The following is a 19,362-nucleotide window of genomic DNA, read 5'->3' as shown; positions in this document are numbered from 1 at the left end:
ATGTTCAACTTTAAGCTATAATATTGTATTTATTACCTATTTACTATGTTTATTTAATTTTTTGTTAGGTTTCAATACAAAACGAATTCCTTTCTCAAAATTCCAAAAATATTCTTGTTCTTGAAATTTCCAAGTTTTTGTTTTTTAACTCAGTCCAAAATCCGAATTATATTTTTTTTTCAAAAAATATTCTGTCCTTCCAAAATTCTCCATTCCAGACTTGATGGTTATTTTTCCAAAAACACAACTTTTGGTTATTTTCTTTAAATACAAAAGTACTTTTTGTCCGTCTATATTACTCAATTTTCCTTTTGTTATTTTGTTAATGACAAATCAAATTCTCTATCATAGAAATAATCTTGCTTATTACACCCTCCCCTAAATATTTCAAATCAAAATCAAAAACCCGAATACAAATTCTCTATTATAATATAAATAACAAGAAAAAAAAAAACATGACTCGTGCAAGTAATAATAAATAGACATAATTTGGTACAAAATTTTGCATTAGTAGTAGCATAAGGATGTAGCGATTGAGTAAGCGTGGGGTCCACATATGAGATCATATTCATACCCCCTCTCTACCTTTCTTGCTTGAGGACGAAGATTTTGTTTGCTTTGTGGCTTTCTTCTTTGCTTCTCTAAGAGCTTCTCTCTTCTCTTCCCTGAAAAAAAAAATAGCATCAGGATTTTTCTTATATTAAAATTAAGTGGATAAATTAATAAAACAGTGAAAGTAAAGTATTGAAGTTACCTAGCTTTTGAGATCTCTTCTCTAGGAGGAGGTTTATACTTCTTCCTCTTCTCAAAGGTGGGAGGTTTATCATGGAATTTTCTTTTAAGATCATTTGACTTTGTTGTTGACTTTTTTTTCAACAACTCTTTCTTTTGTTGTTGTTGAGGAATTTCCACTTCTTCCATCTCAGAAACTTCTTCTTCTTCCACCTCTTCTTGTTCTACTTCAGAAGCTGCAGAAACTCCCTTTGAATTACTCATTTTCTTCAACTACAATATCAAATAATCCAATTAGGGTTTTTTATCATACTTTCAATAATAAAAAAATCAATAAAAGCAATGTGATACCTTAGCAACAAAAAACCCATCCATGTTATGAACATGAGGGTAGAATCGTCTTGTCTTTTCCAATGATGGATGAAATCTACGTTCTCTAAATCGCACAAACCTTCAAAAAAATATACAAATTCTTTTAGACACAAATATATTCATCAATATTTTTTTTTTAAATAATAATAAATAGATACCCTGGGCGACCAAAATCTAGTCCACATGGCACAAGTTTCACATCCCTCTTCTTCAATGCATAATCTATAACATCTTCATTCTGCAATATCACAAGATGTTTAAAAATAAATATTCGGTTCTTTTTTTTTATTAAGATTGTTGTTATTAAGTCCATTAAGTTAAAAAATTTTAAAAAAAAAAAAAAAAATACCTCAATAACCATCATGGAGCATGTGGAGTAAACCACATAACCCCCTGTTTTTGAATTTGCATCCACCATGTCAATTGCTGCAAGTATTAATTCCTGTAAATCAACATATTTAAAAAATTTAACACAACTTGCTTCAAATAGTTAAAAAAAAATTACAATAATAATAGCATAAGAGGTGTGATTAATTAATTCATAGAAAGTGTTTGGGTACCTTTTGTAGACGTGAGAAGTTTTGTACATCAACAGCAGTTTTAGAGGTTTTGACAGATTCATCTTTAGATATAACCTGTAAAAAAAAATTAAAAATAAATAAATAAATCTTCTTATTAAACTAAAAACCATATAAAGCTTTTATGCTTACCCCAGTACCACTGCAAGGGGCATCCAACAAAACCCTGTCTGCTGTGTTATGTCCCAATACTTTTGGAAGCTGAAATCAAATAAAAAAAGCAAATTACAAAAATGCCCATAAACAGAAACTCAATATTATATAAAACTGAAGAATATTTCTACAACAATTCAGTGAGGATGAGGGCTTTCTTGTCTTTTTCACAAACAAGAGATTGTAACCTTTTCGGGTGGGATATATATATATATATATATATATGTATATATATATATATATATATATATATATATATATATATATAAGTTGGAAAAACTAACCTCTCTCCCATCATAGCTGCAAACTACAGTATTTGTAACACCCAATCTTTGTAAATTAGATGTTAGTTTACTGAGCCTCTTCTCCTTCATCTCATTAGCATAAATAATACCTAAAAAGAATCATATATGGTGGGTGATTAATTAGATAAAATTTATATAAAATATATTTTATATTCAAGAAACATGAGAAATCACATACCAGTGTTTTTCATAAGAGCTGCAATGTAAGTAGTTTTACCACCAGGAGACGCCCTACAACAAGTAAAAAAAAAACATTAATGGATTAAAACAAAGAAAGGATATAAAAGTGAAAGATTACAATTCCTTTTAAAAACTTTATACAAACTAAAAGTTTTTAAATAAATAAAAAAAATGTTGTGAATACTTACGCCATGTCAACAATCCGTTCTTTCTCTTGTGGAGCAAGGGCCATTACAGGTAGAAAAGAGCTTGCACTTTGCACCTGTAAAGAATAAGCAAATTTTATAATTTAAAAATAAAAAATAATAAAATAATAAATCTTTTTTAATTAGGAAATATATATTATATAACTATATAAGTACCATGTAATGACCAGCCATGTATTCTGGAGTTGCACCATATGGCACTTGATGATCATATACAACCAAGCCAACCTGTTGTTATTGTTCAAGGGGTAATTATGGAAACATTACATATTTTTACAAAAAAAAAAAGATGATGAATGATTCTTACCTTTGACCACTTGCTTAATGGATCCAAATTGATGCCTCTATTCAACAAAACACCAGCCAAATCGCGTCTCCTTGTCTGATCAATCATGAAAAAATGGAGCTACATAAGTATGATATGAAAAAAGAAATATGATTTTAAAAAAATAATTATAATAAGTTTTGTATAAATGTATCAATCACCTTTAATGTGTTGGTGCGTAGGGTGATAGGTCTAGGCTTTTCAAATGCTTCAATTAGTTCCATAAGTTCAACAGGTGGAAACATCTGCACAAAATGTAACATTAGAAAGAATTGGAATTTGGTGAAAAATATGTTGAATTTATCATACAAAATATATCAAAGATTAGTAGATTAGTAGATTAGTAATTACCTCAACAAATGATGAAATAAGGAACTCATTGTAGCCATAATATGATCCTAAATCCAACTTAAGTTGTTCTATATATTGCTTTCTTGTGGCTCCTTCTTGCCTCAAAGCACTAAAATTTGAGAGAATTCTAACAACTGGAGAGTTTAATTTGAAAAATGTTATAAAAATGGAGATGGGAATATAAGGGCATAAGTGGAAAATGAGTTTTTTTAATCACAAGATAAGACTCACTCTCTTTTATTCTTTGTTGGAGACCTGTGAGATCAGGGGGTCCACGAGCTTCCTCTTCAAGTTCCTAAAGCTCACCAAAACCAAAATACGATTACACTTGAGAAAATATAAACTTTAGTTAATATAGAATCATGAAATTTTGAAAAAGAATTCGTAAATAAAATAAGATTATATTTTATATCACAAATTTGCTTTCCATTCCATGAAAGAATGAAGAAAAAGAAAAGCTAAGAAACAAAATTTGACACAATGAAAGGAATCCCGTTGCTTTAAGAATGTTCATTCCATTCCATCAGACAAAAGAAACAAGTTCTTTTTCATTCCAACGGAATGAGTCATTCCATTCCTTCCCCCGATTCCATCATACACCAAACACTACCCAAGTAAATGCAACATAACATGTCATTTAACCACAAATGATAAGAAAAAAAAAAGGTAAACCTCTTGTGTTGGCAATCGAAACTCATCAGGTTGTTCTTTGATGTTGAGTTGTAGTTCATCTTGCCCCTCTTGTTGTATTCTCTTATTTGCTGCATCTATAGCTGTAGATTCTGTCTGAGGATCATGATCATCGGAATCGGAATCGGAATCCAATTCCGCATCTGAATCTGACCCTTTAACTGTAAACAAATAAAACCAACCCAAAAAGAAAACTAAGAACACTGGGATGGATATATTAAAGTGGAACAATGGAACATAAAATATTAAAGTGAAAGATTGTTTTTTTAGAAAATTCAAGAAGGTCCTTAATGTATTAAGGTGTTGTTTCTTTTACTTAAATGACTTAGTGTAATTATTTTTAAACTTAAGGAATTTAGGAGGTTGTGTGTATCTAAATTCACTGTCCAATTCCAGCTGAGTTTAAGTTTCTGACCTTTTGGAAGACCTAGTTTTAAGTTAAGGAGTAAAAATAAGCACCTCTACTCAAGCTTACACTTCTTTATGGTGTGAGAATATTGAATAAATTTAGGTTGTTACATTTACCTAATTCATTTTGATAGATTATTGTTTCAACAGGCATAATTCTTGAATCCAATAATTGTAATTTGAAGTACCTTCATCATCGCTTCCGTCTAAAAAATCGCGAGCTAATGTATCATCCCCATCCAACGAAATTTCCGACCCTGAATCCCCACCTTCATCACTATCAACACTCTGTTGTTCCAGTTCTTCGTCTTCCATATCAGACTCGCTCAGAATATCTTCTTTCTTTTTGCTCTTGACAGAAACAAACTCCTTTCTGTTTGGTTTCTTCTGTGACTCGCTCAGAATATCATCTTTCTTGTTGCTCTTGACAGAAACAAGTTCCTTTCTGTTTGGTTTCTTCTGTGACTTTTTGCCTTTAGCAGCCATTGAAGCTACTAAAGAAGGTAAAACCAGATTAGCACAAAAGGAGTCCAGAAATTGAGCATTTAAAGGAATTTAAGTTGAAAAATCATAAAACCCTAAACATCAACATAAATTTCAGGTTATAGAATATGTTATACCAGCAGGGGCTGAGGAGAAAAATCGAAATCGCAGGCTCTATGATAGAGAGACGAAGGTCGAAGAGAAGTCCTCAGTCGCAGCTAGAAGAGGTGGAAGAAAGAGAGAGGGGATGCGTTATGTTAGGGCTTAGGGTTTAAGGATCGGAGCCGCTGATATTTTGTTAACTTTACTTTTTAAATTGTTTTGATTTCAATCCAACCGAGTTCAATAATAATTAGATTACGACACGCGATAAACGTGAAAGAACATATAAAAAAGACGATAAACGGATAAAGTAACATAATGAGACTTCGTGTTATTGGTTGGACTAACTTCCTCGTCACATATAAATATCTTCAAGTCTTTTTTTACTTGTCATGTAAGAAACATCTACATATACAGTAGCGGATCCTTTAAGGAGCCAGGAGAGATCATGGCCCCTCTGTTTTTCGCCGGATCTAGGTGTTTACCATAGATGTTGCAGAGGAAGGATTTCGGAATGGTTTTGACGAAGGCAACTACCCAACGAAAAAATGGTATGGAGGTATATTTTGCGGGGAATCATTTCTATTGAAGCGTGATCATTTGATTTGTTCAAAAATCAAAAAATTGATTCTTGAATCTTGATTGTTCAAACGGTATTGTTCTTTCCATTTGATTCTCTGATTCTCTATCAATTTAAAAATCAAACTCCATTGATGATTCTTCTTTCTTGATTAGACTATTGTCATAATCCAGAAATATTAGATCAAGCAAGGTCTAAACCCTAACCAAATATAAGGAAAACCACATTGTGACCTTGTCACAGTTAATCATCCCTAGCCTTGGGTGCATTTTATATAGGTTAATATAAATTGAAAACCATGTTCGGATAAGTTATATATATGTTGATAACTAAGTGGAAATAAACAAATGAAGTCAACAAGGCCATAAGGACTTAAAGGGGTCAACACAAGTCCAAACAATAAGTCTATATGCATATTATTGTAAATTACTTTAAGGATTTCGACTTTTAGAACCTAGGAACACTTTAGAACCGAAATCAACATCTTAAAAGCCACCATGACCGAAATCTATTTCTTTCAGAAGTAGTAGGACCGAAATCAAATACTTTGTGAAAGCTAGAACCGAAATCTCCAAGCCATGGACCACCATGACCGAAAACACAATGCCTAAATCCCATTAAGGCCAAAAACTCCTTCTTGGAGCATGCTAAGGACCGAAATCTCTATTGTTCTAAATAGAAACTTGGCCGAAAACCCCTAATAATATTTAGATATTTTAGCCACTTGCTTTGTGAATTGTTTTCCCAATACGATAAGTTACACATACCAATGCAAACCTTATCCCAATGCTTCCTATATAAGATACGAATTAGGCATCCTTCAATTTTATTTCATCAGTAAACTTTCACTCTATAATTTTACTCTCAAGATACAAACCCATTTCCTTCATCCTTTCAATTCAAGTTACAAGAAATATTCACTTCAAAATAGGTATATGTTGGTAAGTCCCTTCATATTATTTAGTGATTATGGAATACTTGTGTTATTAAGACATCTTATTCACACACTATTATGTGTTTAAAACCTTTAGGATTACGGCATCTTTCCCGTATACTAGCTCAAAGTCACCGTTTTAGCTTGTTATTTAAAGCACAACCACAAATAAGGTGAGTTCATACCCCCATATTTTTCCAAACTTTTTCAATGTTTTAGGGGGGAGGGGGATACAAGTAAAACACAAGAAATCTTATGATTAAAAATATAATTTACTTATTATGTTTTCTTACCGTTAATATATATTTAAACATGAAATTATTAAAACATGGAAATAAACTTATAAACTATAACAAGTATAGTTTATGGAACATATGAACTATTTTACAAAGTTCAGGTTAAAACATGGAAATAAACTTAATAGGTATAGTTTATGGAACAAATGGATTATTTTACAAAGTTGCATGTTATTTACAAAAAAAGGTTTTTCCGCTTTATTACTAGTAAATTCGTTAAAGTAATTTATGAGACGCCTTCACGTACTTATCTAAGTACCCATTAAATTCTTGACTTATAACCAGAGTCTCTTGTAGGGAGAGTGTGAATTTGTGTATAGATCTATACGCGACTGACAATCCGACACCTTAACTGTTAGCTACAGTTAGGCCGGTAAGTCTGGGGTGACAAATGTCATAACGATTCTGACGCCTGAAGAATGTCATTTCAAGCCATCCTAGGTCATCAAGTATGGTTATAAGAACTCACATGGAGAAAACAACGACATATTTACATAGTAATATACTTTTTCTTAAACAATCTTAAGGGGTATTAACTTTGTGATTACTTAGCATATACATCAAGGTTATGTAAAATTGATGTCCGGTAGACAGTGGAATGTGTGATTTACGCATTACTTCCTATTCCTTGTTTCGTTGTGGGCTTAGGGCTGATTCTGATTCACCCATTTAACTGTCTGTTCGATCTTAGTTATATACAACTTGTATGTACTAAGTGATCATATGAGGGTAGTAACATCGCATCTAGTTTACAGGGCAAACACATCTTCAACTAGTTTTACTTATAAATAAAAATAGGTATTATTAAACTAAGTATGGTAATTATACTTGTGCTTTTCGGTCTTGGAACGATTAAGACTAAAAATCGGTTTTATGGATAATATACGATTTTTCGGGATAAACATCATTATTTTTACAAGCAAACATATTTACAAAAGGTTCAACACTTATTTACAAAATAGTATAACATAAAGGACCCTTAATTGTTAATTCTATGGTTCCTTAGCTTATACATCCAAGTTATATATAAATAATATCCGATAGGCAGCGGAATGGGTGATTTTCGCCTTACTACCTGCTCCGGTTGTGGACTTAGGGCAGATCCACACATCCAACTGTCCATTCGATATCAGTTTATATATAACTAGTATAAACCAAGTAATCATAAAAGGAACTAGTATGGTCACATTCTTACTAAGAAAATATAGGATTTTTTGGATGAACACACGAACTTTTCCAAAGAACAAAGAATATATTTTTTATAACAAAAATGTTTATGAACTCACCAACTTCAATGTTGACACTTTTTCAAACCACTTGTATTCTCAGGAAAGTTAGTAGATTGTTACCCTCTCAGGCGTTGCGAAGACGGAGCATAGTAGTATTATGTCTTATCTTTTGCTATAGTTTTAATGTAAATCAGGCAATGTTTTGAACACAATGTAAATTATATGTTATCAATACAACGGTTGTTGTTGCTATGATTACTATTATACAATTGTTGTGAAACTGTACATGACGTCCTCCGCCCCCGAACGTTTCCGTCGTTTCGGTTTGGGGGTGTGACAGATTGGTATCAGAGCATTGTTTATAGTGAACCAAGTATACCAACCCATAAAAGATATACAACTATAAATATAATGAGACTATAACACTTTGACCAAAAATTATACTTTTAAAATATAATAATTTTTTTTATAAAAGTATACATACGTGCACATATATATATATATATATATATATATATATATATATATATATATATATATATATAAGAACAAGTATCACAAGAAGAATAAAACAAAAGTATTTGGATGTTGGACACTACAGTCAAACCTAGACAATTATGTAATCATATCTGGGATAAATATAGCCCGATCAACTATATTTATTTGAGATACAACCAACATGTGTTTGGGAGTGATAGTGGTGTTGCAACAAGTCTAAAACTTACCAACCTTATATACAAAGGATCTCTATAAACAACCCTAAAGTTTAAAATACTATAGGAGTATTTTATGATACTATACCATAACAACAAGTCTAAAAAAAACTTATCAACTTCGTATACCGAGAAACTCCAGAATCACACATACAATTAAAATACTTTATAAGTATTTTAGGCACTATAACTAACTTATGTGAAAATTTAAAAGACCTTTACTGGTAGGCCTATGATTGTGGAGTGTATACTCCCAGAGTTATATATACGTAGAATCTTATAGACTCAAAATTTATGATCTTCGCTTTACTTCTTGTTCCTTGTTTGGTTGTGGTTTTATAGTAGGATCACTTATTCTAAGGTCTATTTGATCTTGGCTATATATAATTTGTATACACTGCGTGATTATAGGAGGACCCAGTAAGGATCGCCCCACAAAAATAACAATGTATTATTTATCTCATATATTCTTTATACACTCTCATTCTCGCACAAACGACACACCTAGACATCGCAAACAGCCAATAGAGGAGTCGAGGTAGAACCAGAAATAGTACATGAGAAGGATTTTGAGAGGGGATCAGACATAGAGAAGCGCTCGTAATCCATGTGAGATGGATGAGCATCGTATGCGTCACACAAATAACTAAGAAACTAAAATAATATAGTGAGTCAGTGATTACACTACTCACACTATGTGTTAGATTTATAACGTCTTTCGTCACAACTAGTAACTGTAAATCAAGTCACGAAATTTCATTTGAGAATGGTCACTATTAAAGATTCATAAGTTTATTTTACATAGACTCTTGTTATGAATTCCCTAAAATGATACATACAAAGCTAAGATAACCTAGTTCTTATGACATCCGATTTATAACCACTATTGATATCTTACCAACCTTTTCATCTTTAAACTATATGACAGAAAGATGCATCAGGCGTAACAACAACATGTCAACAAATCCACCGTCACCACCTCCACAATATGACCCCGCTATGTTCCAGGCTACGGTAATTGTTTCCGCAGTGGTCGCCACTGCTCAGATCAACGCAAGTAGCGCCAGCGGGGGCGGGAAGTGGTGCTAGCAACTTTAACCACGAAAATAGCCACAGACACCCTAGGGAGTGTACATATAAAGACTTCATGAATTGCAAAACCAAATCCTTTAGAGGAAGTGGGGGAGTCATTTCTCTAATGCAATGGTATGAGAAAACGGAGTCGATTTTTGAAATATGTGTCTGCCCAGAAGGGAGCAAAATAAAGTTTATTTCATGCACCTTTACTGACAGAGCCCTTACATGGTGAAATGGCCATGTCAAGTCACTAACACTCACAGTGGAAAACTCGATGGGTTGGGAGAACTTGAAAACGATGATGATAGAAGAATACTGCCCAAGGGGCGAAGTACAAAAACTAGAGCAAGAGTTGTGGGACCTTACCATGACAAACTCTGACATAGTGGCCTATACTGATAGATTAAGTGACCTAGCGGCACTATGCCCTAGGATGGTTACCCCGGAAAACAAGAAAATAGAGAGTTATGTCTGGGGACTATCTCTTAGATTCAAGTAAATGTATTAGCTTCAAACCCAACTACTTTCGATAGCGCCAAACGCTTGGCCCGGAGACTCGTCGACCGTAGAGTCTACCAAGGTGTGATGGCTACCATTCCTATGTAACATCCGGATTTTCAGGGTTATTATTGTGTAGTTTAATCTTTTGGTTAAAGGAGAGACTCGACGAGTTGAGGATCCAACTCGCCGAGTCGAGTCGAGCTTCTCACGCGGATTTAATGAGTGGACTCGACAAGTCAGAGGAGGGACTCGCCGAGTAGGTGCTGGGCGGAGAAACCCTAATTTCTCGGGTTTGGGACCTATTTAAAGGTCCTTATGGCCTTCATTTGCGGCTATTACACCCTGAGAAACCCTAGAGAGCATAGAGACAGCATATAGAGCAAACGGAGGGCTAATTCATCATCTTTTGGTGTGTCTTAGCAAAGGGGAGGATGGATTTCAAGCTAGGATGTCTTGTGGGACTCAAATCTTCTATCATTTCATTCAGAGCTGCTGTGAGAGGTAAGGATTCATGTCCATCTTCATTTGGGTGATAGATTTTATGAATCTAGGGTTTCTTCTCTTCTTTTAGTAAGAGATCTAGAGTATGTGATGCCCCCTTGTGTATATATCTTCAGATTTGGACCTTGAGAGGTCTAGAGAGTCCCTATTTCCCATCTTTATGCAGTCCTTTATGAGTTTGGAGCTAATGTTATCATTTTAGGGGTCATTTCTCCATTTATGGCTATATGTGAGTTGCATGAACGTAAAGTTTGAACCTTTACGTGTTTATTGAGCTTGGGAAGGTTGGATCTATGGATTAGAGGAACGAATATGACCTCAGAAGGCCGTTTGATTTTGATCATGAAAGCAACTTGTCGAGTTCATATTTGGACTCGACGAGTCGAGTCGGGTTGCCCCGTGATTCGAATCCAGTGGAAACCCGTCGAGTGGAAGGTTCACTCGACGAGTCGAGTGAGGCCTTGGAAGAGTCAGAAGACATGCATGGACTCGCCGAGTCACCCCTGTGTACTCGCCGAGTCTGGTCAGAGTTGATCGTTGACTTGAGTTGACTTTTGTTGACTTTGGGGTTTGGTCAACATAGGTAATAGAGGCCGTGAAGGGGTAAAATGGTCTTTTACCCACTAACTGATTAGAGAAGGAAAGAGTAATCGTTGGTTTAATTAGATTTGAGACTTCGAGTGTTAATTAGAGATATTTGCCTTATGTGTTAGGCGGTGGCGTGTTCGAGATTCAAGTTTGAGGATATCTGCTTTCTGCTTGCCAGGTGAGTCTTTTCACTATACTTTACCTAGAGTGGTAACAGAGTTATGTGACAGAGTTATTGTATGTTATCTATGCGATGTGTGGCACTGCATTATTTCTATGTGATTTATGTTGTGTGTATATCAGAGTTAGGACCGGAAGGTCCACAGAGCTAGGACCAGAGGGTCCACAGAGTTAGGTTTAGAGTTATGTGTCAGTGTATTTGTATGATATTTATTTTATGAGATTTATTGTGATATGTGATATGCATGATTCAGAGTTATCAGAGTTAGGACCTTTGGGTCCATAGAGTTAGGACCGGAAGGTCCACAGAGAGTTGGGACTAGAGGGTCCCACTGAGACACACTGACCAGAGAGTCAACAGAGTTATAGCCTTGAGTGGCTAATATGTGTTAGAATGGTATTTTGGGGAACTCACTAAGCTTTGTGATTACAGTGTTTTGTGTTATATGTTTCAAGTTTTCTCAGGATCACGGGACGACACCGGCTCGATTGTACACACCAGAGGAAGCGTTTGTTTTGAGGATACTGGTTTATTAATTGATTGAACAAAAGAGTCATGTATTGTAATTAAAACAAAAAGGAGATGTTTATGAAAAGTGTTAAAGAAATAAACTACTTTTAATGAAAATTTTGTTTTGAAAATTTCGGTGTTCCATCCCAAACCAACAAAAGGGGGCGACCATAAACGAAAGTCTAGGAGTAAGAAAAAGGGACAGCCAACTCAAGAGCCCTCGAAGAATAGTTAGAACCCGCGAGGGGTAGAGTTGCAGAGTTTGGTGGTACTTTTGAGAATGAGCAGAGCAAGAGGAGTTATCGCCCAGAGTGAGTTTTATTTATTCTTCGATGCCCGAATGCTGCTTGCTTCGTGCTTTGTGGAACTCTCGATGACGGGGGTCAACTACCAAGTGAATATGACGATATTCAGGAGGTAGATGGCTGGCATCATTAGGAGCTCTTCAGCGGCTGGTGGCAGAGAAGTGGGAGGACCAAGGAAGGGCCTAGGGAGTAACCTTAGTCAGATGAGCACGCTGGCAGAGTAGAGCATTTCGCTGAGGAGCGAGCACGCATGACGGAATTGGTGAACGAGAAGGTTGAGCAGCTACTTAGGAGCTTTGGGATGGTCCGTGTGGAAACTATGGGTAGATGTGGCAGGTAGTATGGGCCCGTACTGCTGAAAGCAGAGGACCCATACCCGATACAGGGAGTATTCTGAAGATTCTAAGTAGCAGATTAAGGAGTGATGTTATGGTTGGTGTACCATGCATCGTAGCAGATTAAGGAGTGATGTTATGATTCGAGTACCATACATCGGAGCAGATTGAGGAGTGATGTTATGGTTCGTGTACCATGCATCGTAGCAGATTGAGGAGTGATGTTATGGTTCGAGTACCATACATCGGAGCAGATTGAGGAGTGATGTTATGGTTCGAGTACCATACATCGGAGCAGATTGAGGAGTGATGTTATGGTTCGTGTACCATGCATCGAAGCAGATTGAGGAGTGATGTTATGGTTCGAGTACCATGCATCAGAGCAGATTGAGGAGTGATGTTATGGTTTGAGTACCATATATTGTAGCAGATTGAGAAGAGATGTCATGGGTTGAGTACCATGGTTCTTAGCAAATGATGCTTGTGATTCTCTGGTTGTCCGATCAGGATTGATTGGTGGAATTTGGACGCAATGGGGTTTTAGGCCTGAGGGCCATGATTGAGTCTGAAAAGGCATCCCTTGCGAGGGAGGTGGAGAGCATTTCAGAGCATTTTGGTAAGATGTCAGTTGTAGTCGCAAGACTTAGGGATTAGTAGAAAAGGCATTTATGGGGGATTGCGGTCTGAGTGAGCAATCAGCCGATGGAGGAGATGTCACCCTCTGTGACCTGATGGGTGCTATTTATGTTTCCTATGGGAAGTAGGAGAGGCGTGAGATTTCAATTTTGGGTTTAGGAGTAAACCCTACGGGTTGACATTGATAACAATTTTTCCACCAGAGTATCAGGCAGCATGTATGCCGCAAGGAAATGATCTACCATGAGCAGGTAGTCAGTGGGGACTGGGATGGTCAAGGAACACATCACACCCTAATTGAGTATAGTAGGGCGTGTGGTAGCGGTATCAGCGGGTAATCCAGTCGAGTATATCAGAGTGGTGGCTCTTCTATCTATGATGGGTATTGAGTATGGTAGTGGAGTCCCTATTCTTGTGATGATTCACGTGTTGGAGTGGGGGTTGAGAAGTCGAGGATGAGGAGTATGATGATTTATTATTTCAGTCTAAGAGTCAGTGATAGTACTGGATAGTTGGGATGTTCAGTATTGGGATGGTATGAGACTTCGAATGGCTAGAGTCAGTCGTGATGAGAAGTTCCTAAGGATTTCTTCGGAGATTTAGGGTATTTGAGGTTTCTTGATCTCTACATGGGGAGATCATTGGGCATTGTGTGGCACCTTCCAAGCGTAGGTGCGATGTTTCTGGAGGAAACCGTCTGGGGGGTAGAGTGTTGATGCATCAATTGGTGATGGCTCGAACCCTAAGTGGAGGAGAATCAGGTATTTTATTAAGGGAACCCGAGATTTGTGCAAGAGCGGTTAGGGGTTGGATGCAGAAACCTACGGCTCTAATTCATGACACCAGGGTCATTGGTGATCAAGGAAAGGTGCAGAGCGAGATAACGCATGTGGTATGTGTCTGAGAAAGGATGTGTGTCTCCACGGCAGGTGGCCAATGGTCAGGAATCTGGTGGTGGTCAGGGCCGTTTCAAGTGGAAGACTCGTAATTATGGTATGGACAGCTGAGAACTTCTGGGTCGAAGTATGGATTGTATATGCCCTTTTTGGGGTGGATATAAGATTATCGAGCAGCCAACTCCTGGGCTGGTATGTGTATTCTTGCTTGGATTTTGAGCAGTAGGGGAAAGGGTTTCGGAGGATCATCGGCGTGTTCTGAAGCGTTAGCGCTTTCTTTGTATTCCAATTGAGTGTTTGGATACACTGAAGTTGCACATTGGGTAAAATGAAGAATTATTTATGGGGTTCAAAGGAAATGTATTGTTGTATCTGTATGGTGCTGGGAGTAGGAGATCAGTGGTTGAGGTAGGACATCATGATGTTCTGTAATGGTGTTCCGTGGTACCCGACTATAATGTTCCGATTTCGGAGTTATTTAGAATATTGAGTATGAGGCGACTAGTGGTGTATCATGTATCTCCGGTTCCAGTGGGAGCACTTCGGGTATTGACATCAAGAGGGATTATTTAAGAAAGTGGATCTCCGCAGAGGTAGGTATTTTGTTATAGCAGTTGCCACCTGAGTCTGTGATGCATATGAGGGACAAGTGTGTGTAGCTATCTATGATAGTCTACGAAGCATGAGTCTATGGACGTAGTGTGGCATTGTGGTGAGAATGAGAGTATGGGGTGAAGCTACGGGGAGCCGTAGTATTCACTAGTCAGGGGGTGTTGTGATGCTACGCGGAGCCGTAGTACTCACAAGTCAGAGAGAGGGAGTCGTGGTACTACGGGGAGCCGTAGTACTCACTGGTCAGTTGGTGTTGTGGTGCTACGGGAGCCGTAGTACTCACTAGTTAAAGGCTGTCGTGATGTTGCGGGGAGCCATAGTACTCACTAGACGGCAATAGAGTGTGATGATGGAGTGATCTCCGGTCAGTGTATGATGCAGAAGAGCTTTAGGCTTGAGTAGCCCTAGTATTGAGTTTTTGGAGCCTGGCAGAGTTGTACGTGAGGGAGGTGGTATCGCGGCACGGAGTACCGATCTCAATTGTCTCAGATCGAGATGTACGTTTCACTTCCAGATTCTGGAAGAAATTCCATGAGGAGTTGGGACACGTACTTACCCTGGGCTGAGTTTCCTATAACAACAACCATCATTCGAGCATTGGTATGCCACCCTTTGAGCTGTTGTATGGGAGGAGGTGTCAGACTCTCATTTGCTGGGGAGAGGTAGGGCAACGTGTGATGGGTAGTACAGAGATGGTGCTTCAGACGACCGAGCAGATTCAGCAGGTCAGACAGAGGTTACTGATGGCTCAGAGCCGTCAGAAGAGTTATGCGGATAGACGACGGTCAGACCTCGTGTGGTGTTAAAAGAGATATGGAATTTGGAGCTGAGGCTTATGAATGGGATGTTTGAGGACACTTCTGAGCGATCATGTTTATGCTTTTGTGTCTAAGGATAGAGTGTTGGGGATTCTTTGTTCGGAGGGTTTCTGATAGCAGTCTAGTAGATGTGCCCCGGTGGAGTGTGAACCCTTTTATTCGTGGGGCGTGATTCATATGATTTAGCATGATCAGCTAGGAGGACAAATAGCCGGTTGTTGGACGTGGTCTTATGGGAATCAGAGAGCCAGTGAGGAAACTGGGTTGATATTCGAGGAGCGAAAATCATGGTGATCGCTCAAGTAGGCGGTCTGGCGGCGAATCAGGCCACTAGAGTTTCCGGTTATTGGGAAGGGGTATTTTTAGCGGCGAAAGAGTTGGTTTAAACTTTGGTTTTGGAGGTTATATGTGGTTTCGAATGTTCATAGAGAAAGATATCAGTGTGGTATGAAGATCATTTCGGTAGTGCCTTTCGGGTTAATGATTAAATCTATGTGTGGTTAAGGAATGATTTCGAGGGCGAAATCTAATTCAAGTGGGGGAGAACTGTAACATCCGGATTTCAGGGTTATTATTGTGTAGTTGAATCTTTTGGTTAAAGGAGAGACTCGACGAGTTGAGGATCCAACTCGCCGAGTCGAGTCGGGCTTCTCATGCGGATTTAATGAGTGGACTCGACGAGTCAGAGGAGGGACTCGCCGAGTAGGTGCTGGGCGGAGAAACCCTAATTTCTCGGGTTTGGGACCTATTTAAAGGTCCTTATGGCCTTTATTTGCGACTATTACACCCTGAGAAACCCTAGAGAGCATAGAGAAAGCATATAGAGCAAAAGGAGGGCTAATTCATCATCTTTTGGTGTGTCTTAGCAAAGGGAAGGATGGATTTCAAGCTAGGATGTCTTGTGGGACTCAAATCTTCTATCATTTCATTCAGAGCTGCTGTGAGAGGTAAGGATTCATGTCCATCTTCGTTTGGGTGATAGATTTCATGAATCTAGGGTTTCTTCTCTTCTTTTGGTAAGAGATCTAGAGTATGTGATGCCCCCTTGTGTATATATCTTCAGATCTGGACCTTGAGAGGTCCAGAGAGTCCCTATTTCCTAGCTTTATGCATTCCTTTATGAGTTTGGAGCTAAGGTTATCATTTTAGGGTCATTTCTCCATTTATGGCTATATGTGAGTTGCATGAACGTAAAGTTTGAACCTTTACGTGTTTATTGAGCTTGGGAAGGTCGGATATATGGATTAGAGGAATGAATATGACCTCAGAAGGTCGTTTAAGTTTGATCACGAAAGCAACTTGCCGAGTTCATATTTGGACTCGACGAGTCGAGTCGGGTTGCCCCGCGATTCGAATCCAGTGGAAACCCGTCGAGTGGAAGGTTCACTCGACGAGTCGAGTGAGGCCTTGGAAGAGTCAGAAGACATGCATGGACTCGCCGAGTCACCCCTGTGTACTCGCCGAGTCTGGTCAGAGTTGATCGTTGACTTGAGTTGACTTTTGTTGACTTTGGGGTTTGGTCAACATAGGTAATAGAGGCCATGAAGGGGTAAAATGGTCTTTTACCCACTAACTGATTAGAGAAGGAAAGAGTAATCGTTGGTTTAATTAGATTTGAGACTTCGAGTGTTAATTAGATATATTTGCCTTATGTGTTAGGCGGTGGCGTGTTCGAGATTCAAGTGTGAGGATATCTGCTTTCTGCTTGCCAGGTGAGTCTTCTCACTATACTTTACCTAGAGTGGTAACAGAGTTATGTGACAGAGTTATTGTATGTTATCTATGCGATGTGTGGCGCTGCATTATTTCTATGTGATTTATGTTGTGTGTATATCAGTGTTAGGACCGGAAGGTCCACAGAGCTAGGACCAGAGGGTCCACAGAGTTAGGTTTAGAGTTATGTGTCAGTGTATTTGTATGCTATTTATTTTATGAGATTTTATTGTGATATGTGATATGCATGATTCAGAGTTATCAGAGTTAGGACCTTTGGGTCCATAGAGTTAGGACCGGAAGGTCCACAGAGAGTTGGGACTGGAGGGTCCCACTGAGACACACTGACCAGAGGGTCAACAGAGTTATAGCCTTGAGTGGCTAATATGTGTTAAAGTGGTATTTTGGGGAAGTCACTAAGCTTCGTGCTTACAGTGTTTTGTGTTATATGTTTCAGGTTTTCTCAGGATAACGGGACGGCACCGGCTCGATTGTACACACCAGAGGAAGCATTTGTTTTGAGGATCCTGGTTTATTAATTGATTGAACAAAAAGAGTCATGTATGGTAATTAAAACAAAAAGTAGATTTTTATGAAAAGTGTTAAAGAGATAAACTATTTTAAATTAAAATTTTGTTTTGAAAATTTTGGTAGTACATCCTAAACCAACAAAAGGGGGCGACCATAAGTGAAAGTCTAGGAGTAAGAAAAAGGGACAGCCAACTGAAGAGCCCTCGAAGAAACAACAGATTGTTGTTGTTCATGCTTCCACAACACCTGTCACACCAACGCCATCGCGACAATATGCGGGGATATGCCCAAAATGTAACAAGTTCAACTTCCATCACTATGGAGCCTGCCGAGAGTTACACTGCAAAAATTACAACATGAAGGGGCACACTGCCCGTTTTTTTAGAGCACTGACTTAACCCCTCAACCAAGTCCCCGAGATTGGAGTAAACCTGACTTGTTACGAGTGAGGTGAAACTGGACATTTCAAGAGGGATTGTCCAATAACAAGGAATTCTGGCGAAGATGGAAGAATACTGATGATCACTGCAGGAGAAACTGTCCCAGAACCCTTGTAAACAGCGGTACGTTTTCCTAATAAAAATATTTAAAATTGATGAGGGTGTACCTGCATTTACACGGGGCGTAAGTGCAACTTTTCCAAAACTCGATGTATGACTTAATCTTTAGGTCCTTTGCATCGAAACCTCATAAAACCTTCAATATAAGCTCTTAATGCATAAAGTCAGCACCTTTATGCATTTGCATGACTCAGTGGGACCCAACAACCATCTTAATCCATTAATACCCATTCTAATCCAACGAGAACGTGCTTGGACCATTCTTAAACATCAAGCAAGCATTTTTATGAACTAACAACATCAGAAGAGGAAAGATCTCTCACTCCAAGCTCCTTGGAGTGGCTCAAACTCACAAAATGGACTTAATACACCATAAAAACCCTTAATATTTCCCTAAACTCAAACTAACATAAGAAGAAGTCAAGATAAGAACTTTTTACCTCTTGAAGCTTCCCAAGAGTGTGAAGATTTTGGATCTATAACCCCAAGGCTACACCAAGTTTGATTACCAAGATCCACTTCCTTGAAATAACACTAAGAAGCCTTCAAAATCACCTCCAAGCTTAAGAATTCACCGCCAAGGGGATTAAGGTTCGAAATGAGGCTCTAAGATCAGTGGAGGCTGAGAAATGAGAGAACCTTGAGCTTATAAGGATGTTTAAACAGTGCACAAGCCCTAAAAATTAGGGTTTGTGACTTTGATCATTAAGTTGGGCGTACGCGGCCAAACACGCGCCATCCCTCCTTGCACGCGTAGGACCAACTTGCAAACCTTTTCCACTAAGGGCCATTTATGCCATTATTTCAAACTGCTCTAACCAACTTGTCTTAGGTCCATTTCCAATGAACCTTATATCCAAGGAAAGGTGGCGAAAAGCCCTACGCTTCTAACAACTCACCAAAGCCTTAAAACTCCCCGAACGAAACCCAAAATTCATAAAGGACCGAGTTATCAAATTAC

General features: G+C 38.0%; 1 protein-coding gene across 3 annotated transcripts; it reads right to left on the bottom strand.

Moving 5' to 3' along the window:
* Positions 1-359: 359 nt before the first annotated feature.
* Positions 360-5,078, bottom strand: LOC145086696 (26S rRNA (cytosine-C(5))-methyltransferase NOP2B-like). 3 transcript variants are annotated; one of them, XM_079024528.1, is made up of 18 exons: positions 4,921-5,077; positions 4,489-4,794; positions 3,875-4,053; positions 3,434-3,497; positions 3,203-3,336; positions 3,013-3,096; positions 2,834-2,908; positions 2,683-2,754; positions 2,509-2,582; positions 2,319-2,371; positions 2,120-2,229; positions 1,815-1,883; positions 1,665-1,739; positions 1,454-1,546; positions 1,263-1,342; positions 1,084-1,183; positions 755-1,005; positions 360-665 (listed from the first exon to the last, which is right to left on the bottom strand). In XM_079024528.1, the coding sequence occupies exons 2-18, from the start codon at positions 4,784-4,786 to the stop codon at positions 569-571; spliced, it is 1,908 nt and encodes a 635-aa protein (XP_078880654.1). In that variant the 5' UTR covers positions 4,787-4,794; positions 4,921-5,077; the 3' UTR covers positions 360-568. The 3 variants fall into 3 exon arrangements, with proteins under 3 accessions (XP_078880654.1, XP_078880652.1, XP_078880653.1); XM_079024526.1 differs by having other exon boundaries at positions 1,263-1,546; positions 4,921-5,078; XM_079024527.1 differs by having other exon boundaries at positions 1,263-1,546; positions 4,489-4,791; positions 4,921-5,072.
* Positions 5,079-19,362: the final 14,284 nt, after the last annotated feature.

This window comes from Lactuca serriola, chromosome 2, assembly GCF_051521515.1.
Source record: "Lactuca serriola cultivar US96UC23 chromosome 2, Lser_US96UC23_V15, whole genome shotgun sequence".
Taxonomy (NCBI): Eukaryota; Viridiplantae; Streptophyta; class Magnoliopsida; order Asterales; family Asteraceae; genus Lactuca; species Lactuca serriola.
The sequence above is the reverse complement of the archived record's forward strand: the minus strand, read 5'-3'. Positions and strand labels throughout refer to the sequence as shown.

Bases quoted from the DNA above. Each gene is read 5' to 3' on its own strand.
- LOC145086696 (XM_079024526.1), bottom strand. From the start codon at position 4,786: ATGGCTGCTAAAGGCAAAAAGTCACAGAAGAAACCAAACAGAAAGGAA. The intron at 2,909-3,012 runs GTGATTGATACA...ATGATTGATCAG, and splicing joins TACGCACCAACACATTAAAG to ACAAGGAGACGCGATTTGGC. The intron at 2,583-2,682 runs GTACTTATATAG...TATTCTTTACAG, and splicing joins ACATGGCTGGTCATTACATG to GTGCAAAGTGCAAGCTCTTT.